This window comes from Balaenoptera acutorostrata, chromosome 6 (assembly GCF_949987535.1).
Source record: "Balaenoptera acutorostrata chromosome 6, mBalAcu1.1, whole genome shotgun sequence".
NCBI lineage: Eukaryota > Metazoa > Chordata > Mammalia > Artiodactyla > Balaenopteridae > Balaenoptera > Balaenoptera acutorostrata.
The window spans coordinates 41,028,364-41,045,407 of NC_080069.1; the positions used below are offsets into that span (position 1 = coordinate 41,028,364).

General features: G+C 41.2%; 1 protein-coding gene across 7 annotated transcripts in view; it reads right to left on the reverse strand.

Moving 5' to 3' along the window:
• NTRK2 (neurotrophic receptor tyrosine kinase 2) overlaps positions 1-17,044 on the reverse strand; it is a 372,551-nt gene that overhangs the window by 168,503 nt on the left and 187,004 nt on the right. For 5 of the 7 annotated variants that reach the window (XM_057547996.1, XM_007176940.3, XM_057547997.1 and 2 more), the window contains exons 13-14: positions 8,088-8,135; positions 1,808-1,996 (exon numbers count right to left, since the gene is read on the reverse strand). In XM_057547996.1, coding sequence (XP_057403979.1) covers positions 1,808-1,996; positions 8,088-8,135 — 237 coding nt within the window. The remainder of the gene's footprint in view (positions 1-1,807; positions 1,997-8,087; positions 8,136-17,044) is intronic. The other 2 variants (XM_007176941.2, XM_007176944.3) reach the window with 1 other exon arrangement.

The following is a 17,044-nucleotide window of genomic DNA, read 5'->3' on the forward strand; positions in this document are numbered from 1 at the left end:
AAATTACCAAAATGTCTAATCCAAAAACCTTTGTAAAAACCTCTATGAACTCTAGATTAAGGAAATGACCTTTGGAAATTTTCTTGTGGAATTTCTAAGGGAAGAAAGCACTTCTAGAAAGAACCACAGACTCAGAAGCCATCTAGCTCACTTGATTCTATAGGCTCTCATTTGTTTGCTTTCTTGCTCATTGGTTCATTTTCTCTTATTGGACTTGTTAGGCTAATGCTATCTACTTGCTTGTTCAGCTTTATCTTTCCTCCATTGACAAAGTATAGCAAATTTTTGAGTACAGGTTGATTTTAGTCAACTTCAATTTTAATGCAGTCTCAGGTTAACTAAAGTACATCATACAGCCTGGTGCTGGTGGTGGTGACAGGGGTGTCAAAGTACTCTGTTCCTAGGGAGAACAATCAAAACGATGACAGAGTCTCTCATTACACTATCTTGCTTTGCTTTATTCAGTATTTGACTGTTACACATGCAGGGCATTTCAGGAACAATTGGAGGATGCTTATCTCAACAAAGAATGCACATTTTAAGCAAACCTCCACACATCATGTTCACACCATAATAATAATATTAGAATTAATAATACTTTGATTTCAAAGAATACCTTTTATTTCAAGGAGCTCAATATTCTTCATATATGCTATTCTATTTATCTTGTCATATTACATATTCAACTGAAAGCAATGTTGGGGTTCAGTCTCACACATTACAAGACTGTAATACTGTTCACCCTAATGATTAAATTCAAATCCATTGTTAAACATACCTCAGGATAAATTTGAATGAATAGGAGGAAATTACAGATGTTTCTTTATATTTGAAAAGATACTCACTGTTAAGTCCCCTTATCCATGAGCATTCTCAGTGAAAAGTCAGTCCCCAACATCTAACCTTGAAATAGTCCTACCTTACCTGAGACAGGGTAGGAGAACAGTATTTAAGATGGGGCAAGAACATGCAGACAGACAAAAGGTACCCACTTGTCAGTGCCAGAGAACCCCCGGGACCTTAGCCACCTGATATTCTAGCCCTCATGGCCCCTTATTCATGTGTAAGGGAAGGCCTGGAGTTCCAGTGGCATAAGCCCGTTTGTCTACTGTGACTTTATTTCTTGTCCTTCAGGCTGTGTTCCAGTCTCTATATTTGAGCACTGGCTCAGAAGATAGGATAAGAGAAAGAATCCAAGTTTCCCAACAGAGGCTAGTGGGTTAATTTGGTTCTAAGAAATAAAACTCCGTGTACTTAACAGGCAGACCATCTGTTGTGATGTCCCTTTGCTATTGTGACATCACAACAAGCCTCATGCTGGGAACTAGGACTGAACAAAGAAAACAGAACTACCTAAATTGATACCACCTGTGTGCAACACAGAGCATTCCTGACTACCATTAGTGTATATTTTAAGGACTTTCAATAAACCAAATTTAAATCCCACCAATTGCTTATCTTCTGTAACTGATGTATGTGCATTCTAATGACACTTCTGGTTTCTGTCTATCTTTTTCAAGATAAGCATGCCTTGATTCCAACTTCATGTTGACAAATGGTTTTGGAAAATGGATCTCAAGAGAAGTCAGTATCTGCCCACAGTTCCAATCCCAGCAGGAGACACACCCTGAGAACTCCATAATCAACAAACTAAATGATCTATTCCTTGGGCTCAAAGCCCCAAGAATCCTCAGACATTTCACACTGTACCCTCCCCTCAGTCATCCTCGTCAGGGACTCTGATAAACATGCTGCTTGATACAGCTATGCAGCAAATGGGCCAATAAGTATAAACAGATGTACTTACATGTGTCTGGCTTGAGCTGACTATTGGTGATGCCAAAGTACTGGGGATTTTCAATGACAGGAATCTTGGTCATTCCAATAATGACAGCATCAGGGCCACCCTCTGAAGACGATGGGGTGTTACTCCCATTGGAGATGTGATGGAGTGGGCTGGCAGAGTCATCATCATTGCTGATAACTGAGGCTGGGCCTGGAGTTGGAAAAATACATATTTTCCTGTAATTTTTCATGGTTTTGTTGAGCTATAATTCACGTACCTAAAATTCACCCATTTAAAGTGTACAATTCAGTGGGTTTTAGCATACTCAAAGAGTTGTGAAACCATCACTACAATCTAATTTTAGGAGATTTTTATCATCTCAATTAGCAGTCGCTTCCCATTCTCCCCACTTCCAGCCCTGGGCATCCACAAATTTACTTTTTATCTCTATGGATTTACCTATTTTGGACATTTCATATCAATGGGATCACATAATATGTGATCTTTTGTGCTTCTTTCACTTAGCCTAACGTTTTTAAGGTTGATTCACGTTGTAGCATGCGTCATTATTTTATTCCTTTTTATTACCAAATGATATTCCATTGCATGGATACACACCATTTTGTTGATCCATTCATCAATTGATAGAAATTTGGGTTGTTTAAAATTTTTGGCTATTATGAATAATGTAGCTATGTGCATTCGTGTACAAGTTTTTGTGTGGATATATGTTTTCATTTTTCTTGGGTGGAATTGCTGGTCATACAGTAGCTTTACAGTTAACATTTTCAGGAACTGCCAAGCTGTTTTCCAAAGTGGCTGCACTACATATTTTATATCCCCAACAGCAGTGTGTGAGGGTTCCAATTTCTTTACTTCCTTCTCCTGTAATTCAATATGCAGCTTTCCTCTCTGTTCTCTGAACATCTTTAGAACACTCTCTCGTTGAAACGCCCAGCATGAATCTAGGATTCCTGTTGTACAGTGTACTGAAAGACGTCCTAGAAGTTCAAAGATCTGATCCTTTCACCACTCTTTGGACAAGTCACTTACCTTTTTTGTACCTCTACATCTGCTTACATGTGTAAAATATGCAAAATAGTATCTGCTTGTTACTTTCTGAGACTGGAATGAAACTACTGATATGAAAATGTGCTTCATGAGTATGAATTACTACTAAGTGTTACTAAATAAACTTACAAATAACTGGTTGACTAGAATTGCATTGGACTGTCCTATTACTATGCTCCAATTTCTGTATATTCTCTCAGCAGCGGCACCACTTTTGCATACAAAATACTTTCACAGCAATAATGGATCAATCCCATGGCAAAGTTCCCTGTTTTGCCTTTAGCCATAACATTATTTGTAGTGTCATTACATGGATGTCTTTATACTAAAGCAATAACCATAGCATTTTTCATACCAGATTTAAACTTTCCAGTCCAGAGTCTCAGAACGTATATACCCATAAATACAGTCTACTGTATCTTATCTAAACAATTCAACCATTGACCCATAATGTTTGCAACCAAAAATACATTCACAAAGATAAAGGCCTACATTCATTGAAAACTTGCAAACAATTAAGATCTCAGTGGCTTTTGACAGACACGCCCTACAGGAAAAGTAGACAAAGCCCCCTAGTATAGTACACAGGATTCTACAGTATCCTGAATAGGTGCAGGGTCTTACAGAAGGCTCTCACTGGCCAGGGCTACTATAATAAGCTAAGAGGAAGACAGGAAGAAAAGGATATGGAAGGAAGACAAAGGGAAGGCAACGAGAAGGCAAAATCCAATGTGCAGCGAAGACAAATGTGTACTGGGGAAATGAAAGCCTTAATCACTATCTCCTGAGCAAGACCATGTGTGTTCGTCCAACCCCCCCAGGATGTTTCAGCACCTCCAGCCAACCTCTACCTCTTCCTCACATTTTACTTTTTCTGTAAGAAGCACAGCAATAGAAACAAAAGTTGTTGTATCATACTTTTTTGAATTCCCTATGAACTATCACGGTAATCCATCCCCCAACCTCCAAGATCCATTTTCCCTCTTATATGGGGATTATCACAGTTTGTAGGGATAACGACATTCCCCAGCTAGCTGAATCTTAAACTATGCAGGAGGCAGCCAACTGCTATTATAGGTAATTTTTAAAAGCACTCTCTCAAGGGGATGTGTATTTAAGTTGCTTTTAATGATACACTCTGGCTTAATTCTGCAAGCAAGTCCTCACACAGCCAATTTAGAAGCCACAGAACACTCAAAGCAAAGGCAAGCTTACCAGTTGTATTCGTCCTAAGCCTAGCTCACCAGTGTTAGTAAACAGTGGAAATTCTGCCAAGAATAGCTACACAGACAAGTTCTTTCTAATATCCTTAACCATCCCTGTTTTATGATTTGCTTCTTGACAGGCCCCAGTCACCCAGAGCTTAAACCCAGAGGTGGAAAATGGAAATGTGTTATGCTAAGCTTTCTGCATCATGTCAATAAAACCTTCCCATCATGGGCTCCCTTGCTCCAGTCCCGGGGCAGCTGTCCCCTCCTTCGAGGTTACCAAAGCACGCTACCGTCCGAGCTCCCCGGGGAGGGTGCAGTAGAGGCCACACATTTCTCAACAGATTCCAGGCTGCACATTTACCTCCAGAAATGCAAGAGTTGTCATGTTCAAACACTCCACATGCTGTCAGAAGGCCAGCGATATTTGCTTCTGGATTCCCTGCAATAATTTGAAACGCACTGATCCCAGTTGCTTTTCCTCTGATTCCCTTTTGGCCCAGGACAGGCTATCCACATTCCCGTAGCATTCAATCATTTTGGAGGAGGATGATACTTAGAAGACAATGTTGAAATTCCTCCAGGAATTCGGGCTCTGAAGCATCTGCCATGTACACAGTGGAGCCTTACTTAAAGAGTTCAACCAAGGGACTTGCTCTTTGCTTCTCCATCACCAGAGGACACCCTTTCCTTCCTGTGGCCTCGCTGAGTAAAACCCCCAACTCTGAGGTAACAGATTCCAAGGGGAGAGGCTCTCTGTTTGGGGGGAGATGTTTTAAGCACAGAAGTGGTATAAAGCACCAGAGGTAATCTTTCAAAAGCTTTTTCACTTTGCCAGAAGGTCACTGTTGACAAATCTGAGCAACATAAAAACCTCAACAATTTATCAAGTGGAATGTTAATTCAAGTGCTGTTTTCTTCATTATTGATGTTCCAAATCCTGGAAGATTGATACAGCTGGCAAGGTTGCAGAGATTCAGCCATTTTTCTATGAACATTTTGATCAAATGGAGCACAGCAAAGCTGCAAAGGGGGAAAGCTCTCAGCGGGGAAGATGAATGTCTATATAATTTGACAGCAGCCTGTCTGTGCATATCATGGATGTCTCGTTATGTGTCTGTGCACGTGGGGAAAACACCCCAAAAAGACAGACAGAAGAAGAGTCGGGGCACATCACAGCAGGTGAGAAATTCATAGGAGGACTTGAAAAAATGTCTTATAATATTAACAAAAAGTTTTAAATTGCTGGGTATGTGCAGCTTGCTGAGTTTGGGGTAGATAGTTCTAATTACTGAGCTGACAAATAGGAGCTATGCCTGGAAACATTTTTAGCCCATTTTTATTTTAATATGTCTCACATGCAAAGAGGCATTTTTCTTTTACCAGAGCTGCTCAGTAACATATCCTGCATAAATGACTTTACAGACATTTTTAAGCCTGATTGAGACTTTTTTCCCTGATAAGAATTGATGTAGGTCATCTGGAGAAGGAGTTTCCTTCTCTCAAGACCAACATGCCTTCAAGGAGAGAGACAGATTATTGTTCTTAAATAGCTGTATTAACCATGTCTTTTATTTTCTGTATTCTGATGCTTCAACATCTGAGGCTTTGGTGACAGAGGAGGGACTGCCAATTCCTAGAGATAATAAAGTACTTGCCTACGAGAGTACGTTTCATACACAAACTGAACAATCTACAGTCTATGCTCCCAACCGCATTACTTACTAGGCTCTCACACTCCAGGCTGCTATCCACCTGCCCCATCACCCCAGAGCCAGGTATAAGACAACTGCGGACTGTTCCTACATCCCAGAGCCCACTGACCTTACTCAACCCAGCCAGTCCTAAACCTGCTTACCCTGCCTCGCCCATTCCTTTCTGCAGAAACCACAATAGAGGTTCTTGTCTATGTTTTCCCCTTACTCCCTCTGCCTCCTGATGGACCCTGTGCCCCCTTCAGCACCATGGTCCCCACGGTGGCATGGCCTGCCCTCTTCTCTTGGGATCTGTGAGTAACAAACGATATTTTCAGTGGCAGTCATCTCCAGACCTGTGACCTTCCCACAGCTGAATAATCATAAAACCTTCATTTTAAAGCAGCATCACTTCTGATGAACTGTAGCTGAAAGAACAATTCTGGAGAAGAATTCTCTCTGCTGTAGCCTAAAAGGGTGAAGCCCAGTTTTTGAAGCTTTCCAGGAACAAGTGCCTCTCTGCAGAGCAAAATGGCCTGGAAAACATGTACATGGCTGTACCATGTAAAATGCCAATAAGTATCGTTAACTATTAGTTTTATTTTTAAAGGGGAGATAAAGAGTAAGAGTATGGTGTATACATTTTCAAAGGGTCTACATAATCCATAAAATTTATTTTCTTTGTAAGGACATAAGACATATGTGATAGGTACATCTCTTGGGAGAGAGATGGTGGGGGAAACCATGGAGGTGGATAAGAGAGACATTGTTTAATATTTACATTTCTGTACTGTTAGTTTTTGAAAAATCTTATGCATGTATAATTTTTCTCTATGTTAACAAACACTCTCTGGGTACAGGGATAAATGGTGTTTTTGTTTGTTTGTTTTATTCTTTATTCTTTTCTGTTTTAAAAAAATAAAGATTACTTCAAAAAAATTTAAAACAAAAACAAAAACAATAACAAAGCAAAACATTTACATGGTTGCACCGATTTGCTGTTTAGTGGAAGGAAAACCCCATCTCACGGCGCTATTGTGAGAGAGCTTGTCACTCAACTTCCTTCTTCACCGCCACACACAGAGTGAGCACAAAGCCTTGGAACAGGGTGCCTTCAAGATTGCATGGACAATCTCTCTGCTATCTTGGCAAAGTGCCTATGATCAGCTGGATCTGAAATTTCCCCCTGGGGAGTCACAGACAAGTCCTGAGCTGGTGGAGCTTAATGTTCCAACTTTGCCACACTCCACTTTCTCTTTGCTGGTTAAGAGCTTTAGTCTTGGAATTCCTAGGGCTAGCTAAGGGTCAGGGTGACTTTCCCCCTTCAGGCCCTCTCTGGCTCAGTTTCTGCCACCTCTGGGTTCAGCCCGTGTGACATTTTGGATCACTGGACCAACACTGAGAAAGGCTGTCCAATAGGAAAGGTCTGCTATCGGGCTCAAAAAGAGAAAGGAAACAGGCTTCCTTGTATGGATGGGATGGACACGTATGGGGTGGATGACTCAGAACTGGAAGGCTCCAGGACCCTGGTACACTTCCCCTATTTTACAATTTTCCCTATAGCCAACCTTGCTACTGAAATAAATACTAACCAACACATACTAAAGATGGGGCTAGATCTTGGAAATACACAGGCAAGATGTAAAGACAGTTTGTGTTTTCATGCCTTCTAAGCAATTCCTGTTCATTGTCTCTGTACCCATAGAAAATACTGAACAAATTGGAGGTCCCGGGAGATCACACCTGATTCCAGTCCTAGTGATGAGTTACATTATCTGCACTCATTTCATAGCTACAAACTCTGCTTTTCAATTACCAGCACATAGTCTGAATGCAAGGAACAGAATGCAATCAAGCACAAATCATAGCGTCTGGACGTTAGAGTCTTGCTTTGAAAGAGAAGTGGTCATAAATGAACAGCTGATTTCCTAATTCAGAAATTTATTACATGTTGGCCAATGGAAGAAAGTTAAGATGCGAACTTGACCAGACTTAAATATTCAGCCAAATGTTTGCTGTACATGGAGTTGGAGTGTAGTTGCATTTTATTTCCTTAACCTTCTTAAAAATGCAGCAACAAGCTAGATCTGGATGACAGTTAACACTCCCCCATAGGATAGAAACAAGGTGATGTCAAAAATACAAAACGATTTACTGAAGTCAATATTCCTTTTCTGGAAAATTCTAGGCCTCTTTCCTCAGCAAATCAGAAACCGGGAACACAGAAAAAGAATCAAGGACCAACAAGTATAAAGAGAGTCAAAGCAGTTTCATCCTAATTAAACAACACAAACTCATTACTTATCCAAAGAAGGAGGAACTACTTACCAACACCTTGTCTTGATTTTACTTTCCCAAATCCAAACCATGAGAAATCTGAAAACCACAACAAAACATAAAATAAACTTGGAAACAGAAGCGTAAACCAGAAGCATTCAGCACTGTCCCTAGTGAAATAACAAACTCCCCCAAAAAGCTCCACTGGGGACCAAAGCTTCCCCTCAAACACCTGGAAACTAACCCTTGGATTTTTGTGTAAAGATTTATTTCTCATCCTGAGAACATGGAGGTTGGAATAAGATAAGAGAGAGCAAGAGCTTGTCTTCGAGAAAAATGGCCCAAACCTGGGGTTAAAGGCACTGAGCAGATTTTACTTCTCACTGTCTCTCTTCTCCCTATGTATCGAACCATCAAACAGGGAACTGCAGGGGTGAAAACAGCACAGTGCATTCAACAAATGCACCATGGCTCTCAACCACAGACATGTGGGAAAATAATCAAAGAAAAGATCTTTTCTGGAGCTAAGACAGACAGTACAAAAAAGGAACATGAAATCCTGTGGGAGAACTGACACTTGGGCTATATGGGCATTCAAGAGGAAAAAAGGGGATCACAATTCTACAACTGACTTGCTGTGTGACGGTGGGCAGTTCCCAGCAGCTCTGCGCCTCTTTATAACACAAGATTCCATGAGGCACGTGTGGGGAAAAGTGTGCCAAATGTTTGGAGGTCCTCCAGTGAATAATGCCACAATGAAATGCCTATTTATTTCCTGGGCCTGACTGTTCCCTTCTAGGTAATTTCCGCTGGGTTCAAAGTAAACTCTGCACAGCAGGGAAATCCCTGGATAAGAGGCCAATAAAGGGAATGGAGCCCAAATAAGTAGTAACTGTGTTTCTCAGCTCCTTACATCTGTAGTGATTTTTACAGGCAGGATAAAAAGCCACATAAGAGAAGAGCCCATCGAAATGAAAAATGCATACGAAAACACTTTGCACACTCAAAAATGCCTTACAAAGTTGTCATGATTACTATCTTTTTCAAGTACATTTAGCCTTTCCTTTCTTAGTATTCTACAACTTCAGCTCTAAGCCAATTTTTACTTCTGATTGGTATTCCTCTGAATGCTTTCTTCCAGATTTTAAAAGGCAGGAGGAAGGTCTGGCCTCTATCCAATGCCAAAGAAAGATTCGTTTGCACAGGAGAAAGTGACCTCATTCACTGGCTCCTCAGTGTAGCGAGGCCAGGCTGTGACTGGATTTCTTAGTTATGACTTATCTCTTTCAAAATGGAGTGTATTTTCCTACTGGTCACTTTTTGTTTTTCTATACTTGTTTGATCTACATAGTTTTAATTAAATTGTGGATTGAATATTTGGACTCCTTTTTTCACTTGAGTATTTTTTCAAAATCATGATTCTGTCTTACAGAGAGCCCACTGAAGGGCAAGGCCATAGCGCTCCTCACTGGTTACCTGATTCAGATTATTGTCCATCATCCACTATCATAACCACAACTGCAATGAACAGCTTTGCATGTCTTAGGTGTTCCCATCCCCATTTTCAGAAATCATTTCCTCAAGATAAGTCCCAGAAATGGAATTACTGTGTCAAAAGGGGGAAATATTGTTAAGGTTCTCAATGCACGTTATCTAATTGTTTTCCCACTACATGAGGTCTTACTTTCACCAATAGCGTATAAGAGGGTGGAGTGTATTTCCAATGGGAAAGCTAAGGGTGAACCATTTCCGATGTCCATCCTGCCATTAGTCGGTCTCCACCTAACTGAACAGAGACCTGGTAAATACTCCCGTCCCATCTGTGCTGCATGACACCACTCACCCCCTACGTGTCCTAGGCTGGTGTTTGACACAGGTGCAATAGGGAGAACTACAGGTATGAAAAGCATAAGAATAAAGCAGGTAACACTTGTGCAGTCATCATAATTCACAAAATGCCTCCCCCACCTCAGACACTTCTCCCTTAGTCCTCAGACAAACCCTGTAATATATCCCAGTTCCTTAACAAGGGATTGAGACTCAGAGAGGCTGACAGACTTAGCAAAGGCCACAGCCTTTTGATGCCAAATCCAGTTTTTCCATTCTTTCTTAGTTGCCTTTCCAACCCTCCAAACTACTTAGCCAAAATTAGCCAAAGTTTTACAACGCTACAATTAGGATTCAATCTTATATATAGAAAAGCACTAGAAGTAGTCATTCATTCCTCATTTATTTATTCAGCAGTCATAGCAGAAGATTCAAATACAGAGAGCTATATGGCCTGCCCTCAAGGAGTTTACAATCAAGGATCAACTCTCGTGGAAGTACAGCCGGGGTGTATGGGAACTCAAACAAGGAGTATCTAGCTGAATCTGGGAAGCGGGTTGAGGGGGGAGTGGGTAAGGGGGGAGAGTTCTTTGGCTTCTGGACAATAGATTAAAATTTGCCAAGAATGGGAAAAAGCAGAGGAGGACATTCTCACTGTAAATAGTCCAGTTCTGGTTAGAGAGGGAAGCATTCTTTTGTCAAGGGGCTGATGAAGCTGGAAAGCGGAAAGAAGCTGAAACACATAAGCAAGGGCCAGGTTAAGAGTTTGGAATCTATGGTGAATATTGCAGGTAGGCCCTAGAAACAAACCAACCAACGAACTTCAGGCCAGGATGGAACATAATCACAGTTAATTTTAGAAAGTGGTTGCAGAATGGAAACAGGATGATGTAATGGAAAGACTGAGGGCAAGAGACTGGTTGAAGAGGCTGCTGGAGAAATCAGGGCCTGAGAGAATTGTTACCTGAGCCAGGTAGTGGGGAGGTGGGGCAGGGACGAGGAGGGGATGGCTGTCCGGACTCTTTAGGGGAATCAAGAGGACTTGGCAATTGATTGCAGGTTGAGGGGAATACCGGAAATGAACAGGGACATTCTTGGGTTTAGACTACAAGACACATGGTGATGCTGCCCAGTGTCTCCAAGGAACCTGGCAGGAAAATAGGCTAGGGGTTCAACTCACAGCATGGGTGTGGGGCACGATTCCCAAATAAGGTGACTATATGCAGAAAGCCTCAGAGGGAGACATCCAGTGTTTGGGGCTCAGGTCTGGAGCTCAGAACCCAGGTCTAGTGTCCCAAGTGGATCTGCTCAAGTTTAAGCGGAGCCCAGAGTCCAACTGAGAACAGAAGCTGGATGCTGCAGCTGGGACACATTTCTTCTTGGACACATAAAAAAACAGCCCTTTTTGTAGGTACAAATAAAAGGATATCCAACGAGGCTAACTTTTGACAAACTTATTCCTAAATTGCTAAAATACTTCTAAGTTCTTTTTAACAGTAACACAATTATTACGTAAGAGAGACTATAATCTTCTTGACCATGCGCCAGAGTTCTTGGAAAATTTAACAGATTAGGCAGAGCAACATCACATTGATACGTCTCCCTTCCAAAAACTGTCCCTTGTTCGACTTTTTTCTTGATGAATTTAAGCAGTAGTCTTAAAACCGTGGTACTAAATCTCACCCGCAAAAATTTCCCATAAGGCCAAAAAGAAACAATTTCTCAATTTCCTGTGATGTTTCACCCATTGGGAGCAGAGTCCTGCCAAAGATTCATTTATTTTCTACTTAATAAGAGACACTTTATTCACTGCAACATAAAGGGCTCCTTCAAAAGCAAATGTAGTTGCAGCGAGCTTAAAGGAACTCCTTCTTTTGGAAACTAGACCAACAAAGAATCTAAATTATGAAATTAACCAATTAAATCCATCTCTTCTTGAAGAAAGTTCAATCTTCCCCATCCAGAGAAGAGGAATGTAGAAAAGAAAATAGCGTATTAACACATTAACAGCTCTAAAATGGGACTCTAAATAAAATAAATAGCAATAAAGATTCCTTTTCAAATGTCTCTCAGAGGAAATCGCTAAAATTTAGGGGGTTGAAAAGGAATATTTATGATGCAAAGGAGAGAATCAGAGGAAAGAGCGAGAAACAGGCAACGTGGAAGAAATTTAATCTTCCCTGTGGTGCTGAATGGTACAAACACTAAATGTGATTTTTAGAAGGGCTCTGATCTCAAGAGAATGCCGTTTCTGGATTTTTTTTTGTAAGTTTCAGAAAAAATTGTTTTTGTATATTAGAAGGAAAAGCAGCTCTTCTAACTCTGGAGGAATTAAAATTTGCTGCGTTCTCAATTGAAATTTCTTTATATATATATATATATATATATATATTTTTTTTTTTTTTTTTTTTTTAATTATTGAAATTTCTTTATATTTTAAGGCAAAGCTCATCACCCTCTGCCCCCAAGAAAAGCATCTCTAATGATGGAAGCTAATGGGAGAATATGATTCACTGACAGAAATGCACTTCACCTCCAACTTCTTCCTCTCCTTCGGGGAATGCGCCACGCCCTGCCCACTCCCCGGAGGACACATAAGAGAGGAGCTGTGGGCTGCCTTGCTGCAGGGAAAGTGTTGAGCCCAGAGTAGACTCCGTAAGTGCTTGGGTGAGCAGCCAGCTGCCTGTTACCTCACACAAAGAAGTAGGATGACTGGTCATTGCAGTGGAAAGGAAATGAATGCAAAGGACCGCTTTGTGGACAATATAATCATCTCTCTTTCCAACTGACACGTAATCGGAGTGAGTAATAGTTTGCTTCAAATTAATTCCAGTTCCTCAGGGCACAGAATAGTGTAGTTTGGGGCCAAGTTTCACTTCAATTTAAACTTAATCTTTTACTTAAGGACACAACCTTTATATATAAGTCCTATCTCCACAGACCAGGAAGAGGGCTCACTTTGTGTTAAACTAGTTCCCGAAATCACAGTTCAAAAGCGTCCTGGATTTCTCCAGACCAGCCTTCACTGGCTCCATCCTTTCCCTTCCCTCAAACTTCCAATGTGAGTTATGTCCACTGTTCTTAAGAAAGGGAACACTGAAGACCTCCAATGTGACAAATTTAAAGAAAAATATGTGTTTTGTGGCTGAAACTGCTAGCTGCTCTCTGAAGTCTGTATTTCCCTCTTTTTCCCTGGGCCCACAGCTAGACTACATTTTCCAGCCCTTCCTGCAGTTAGTCGTGGCCATACTATTAAATTCCAGCAATGGAAGGTGCGCAGAGCACTGAGTACCACTTCTGGGCTGTATGACTTATAAATATATGCTACCCCATGCTCTTTCCCCTTCTACTTGTTCAGAAGGAAGACTGAAGACAATGATTACGGTAAACTTGGAAGTTATGACTTGAAGATAGCAAAGAAATTCTCTGCTTATTCTCCCAGTATTGTTTGGTGAATGCAGACAGTGTAGAAACCGAGTTCTTCTACCTGAGATCCAATGAAGCTGAGCTATTTATCCTCCAACTTTCATCCATATGCAAGAAATAGACTATTGTGTTTAAACCATTTTCCACTTCAGGACTTTTTTACTATGGTAGAGAGCCTATCCTAACTGATACAAAGGGAAAGATATACACACGTGTACGCATAGTAATTAACTGACTCCATAACCTCTAAATCCCCCATCACAAATTCATAATTGTGTTCCATGTATATCTGCATTTTTAAATCCACAGTGTGAAAATCCACAGATTTCATTAGATTTTCCAAAGCTACTTCATTGCAAAATGCTAAGAACCCCTGAATTACATACAAATGGTTTCAGAGACAAAGATATCAATGCATAGGTACTCTGCATTTCGATTCTATTTGATTATATTCCCTATCAACACTTGAACCTGGGTGCTGATAACCATCTATCATCTCTCACCTAAACTTCTACAGCAACCTTCTCATTCATCTCCTGCCCTGTTCTTGCCTCCCCGGAATCTCTTCTCTGCAGAGCTGCTGGCGTAATTATTTTCAGGTATCAGTCAGATTATTGCATTCCCCTGCTTAACATCATTTAAAGGTTTCTCCTTGCATCTAGTATAAACTTTTGATGATGACTAGAGTCCCATACGACGTGGCCTCCCCCAGCCTACCCCCCCCCCCCATCTCCTGTGAAATGACCACAGCGGTCTCTTTCCTGTTCCTGCTCACTCTGCACGTTTCCTTGCCTCCTTCCAGAATCCTCTGTTTGGGCTCTTCTCATGCCTAACCACCACCTCTCATCCTCAGGGTTTCAGGGCAACTATCACATCCCAGAGGAGCCCCGACCTCACCACTAACCCAAGACTCTCTCAGCCCCTCTCACTAACTATCATCTCCTCCTTCTCAGTATGTACCAAGAAAGGACCTGACTCACTTCTTGTATTATTTCATGTCTGTATCCTTTACTAGAACTTGAGCTCCACAAAGTCAGTGACTGTCTTAGAAGAGGCTCAGCCCCTGCACCCTCCACTGGAAACAGACTCTGACACAAGGATTCAACTGAAGGCAGTTTAGTAGGAAGGGATCCAGGAAAACTAGAGGGGGAGTGAGCCGGTGACACAGGGAGGGAGGGAAGCCTGCAGTGGATGCGATATCCAGTGGGTTACACTGTGGACAACTAGAGTTCAAATCCCTGGGGTGCTTGGGGAGAGGGTGTAGAATGCATCTCAGAGTTTTCCCATCCAAAACATGAGGAAGTTGGGTTATTTACCTTCCAACTACCATCTGTCAATCTGCTAAGAGAGAACACTGGGGCAGAGTCCCGGGTGTTTGCAGCAGGACACTGGGGACCAGCACGGGGGCCAGCATGGGGATGGTGGGACTTGGGAGGACCTGGTGGGGCACCAACAGGATTTGCTACAGGGATCTTGTCAGTGTAGTTCACCACCACCTTCAGTGCCTAGTACAGACCCTCAATAAATACTTGTTGAATGAATGCATGAGAACAACCATTTTTAAAAGCATAACAACATGAAGTACAGCAAGTGTAATGAAAACACCAACATGCAAATTATACACTCAACGTAAAAACCACAATATTTTGCAAGCATATTTGCTGCCCTCTTGAATCATTTATGACCCTCCCATGGAATCTCATGGTAGACAGTATTTAAAAGTGAGCAATACCCAGAACCCAGCATTCTGGGCAGGAGTGTGGAATAAAGATGCTGGATCAGATGTCAGGTGCAGGGTTTCTCTAGATGCTGTAAGAAATGAACTGCATGACCTTGGGTGAGTCACTTCCCTCCCTCATAGGCTCTGCTTCCTTCTCCATGAAGACAGAGGTTGAGAAGTGGCATCGAAGGACCGTTTGAGCCCTAGCAGTCTATAGTACTAACCATCAGGCACATATGACTGGGAATAAATTGCCACATGGCCTTATATAGCTTTCCTGAACATGGGTATTTTGGGAATGTGAGATCATGTGCAATTTAAGGAAAAGCACTCAGTCAACTGGCCTAGATTTCCTCCTACTCAGATGCTTTGGGGTCACTATTTCCTCATCTTGTGAGAAGGGCCTGTGCTCTGAAAAAGCAATTTTTGAAAAACAGTACTTATTGATTACTTGCTAGATGCTAGGACACTTACTAGAGATTAGATGTTACTTTAATTAGGGAAAATTGGTCAGCTTCTATCGCAGCATTAAAAAAATAAAATCAGACTCAAATGATTTTTACATCCTACAGACTTAAAGTTCAGAAGCCTCAAGTGGGAGTAGATGAAATAGACTTGCTCGGAATGTGGAAAAATGTCCCCTTCCCATATTTCAAACATTTAATTTTGAGGACAAAATGTTGTCAACTACTTCCGTCTTTCATTTGAACGTGTGGAATATTTCAAAGAGAATTCATTTGGTCTACATCTTAGTCATTCACAGTTAAACAGTACAAAGTGTTGGATTTTTTTTTAACCTATTGTAAATTCTGAAGGCTTTTTCTTTAACAAAGGAGGTCACACGATCTTCTCTGAGTGGGTAAAAAATGCAACCTGGGACTCCTAATGGTTAGTTTTAAACTTGGGACTTTGAGAAAGGCAGAGGCAGCCTCTGTTTACTAATACCAGTTGAAAGAGATGAAAGAGGCATATCATAGCTTTGCCTCTGTGGTATCACCCCAGTGAGAGCTCAAAACACTCTATAAACTTTTTTTTTCAGCTGTCACAAGCTCCCTGCAGGGAAGACAGGTGATGTCTGGTTGTACACATACAAAATTTCCCTAATACTGTCTTCACATTGAGGGAATGACTGACTGAGACTCATCCCCAAACCCCCATCTCTCTGCAAAGCAACACTGGTAAGCACTCAGAGCAAGTCTTTTGGGAGGGAAATTGGCTGATACTCATCATCTGAGAAGTGATATTAGTGGCCCTCAAAGAGAGTAACAGACCCAGAGAAGCTGGCAAACACTTTATGTCAAATTCCCCTGAGCTTTCATTTCCATGGAAAACCTAAACAATGACTCAGAGACCTGAACTGACTTGATCAGACCTGTCTCTTGTGCCCAGTCACCAAGTGAGGTCAAAATGTGCTCTCTGCAATTCCTTGCACAAGGACTGTCGCCACATGACATGCATTTGAAAATGCTTTTGTAATTGCTGCTATAAAGTCATAGTTATATTCATATTTATGCATATATATATATATATATAACATGCAAATTCTTTTTTCAGTTCCTCTAAACCAACATTTGCTGCAGCTAATGCAAAGCACCATGTAGGAATTTTTTTTGTGGTTCTATTATGGAATTTTGGAAGGAGTAGGAGGATGGCAGCATTTCTAGCCATCTCACTTTAAAATATTTTCAGTTGTATCCAAATTCTTCCCTCCAGTCTTGGAATGTGGTGACCTGCTTCATGCACCTTTGTCTTTCTTTCCAGTGACCCATTGTCAACCTTCCCCCCCCACACCAACACTCTTAAATCCAGCCAAGGTCAGGAAATGTGTGAGGCTGACACAATAGCTAAGATGTTCATTTAATTTTATTACTTTGTGCTCTTCTATTAGGAAGCTCCCATAACGGAATAGAACATAATAGGATTATATACACTTATAAAGCTGGGTGCTGAATACAAATAGTTGAATAAAATGACCATAAATAGAACAAAATGAAAACTCATTGTTGAAAATGCAGCACCAGTCATATGAATTAAC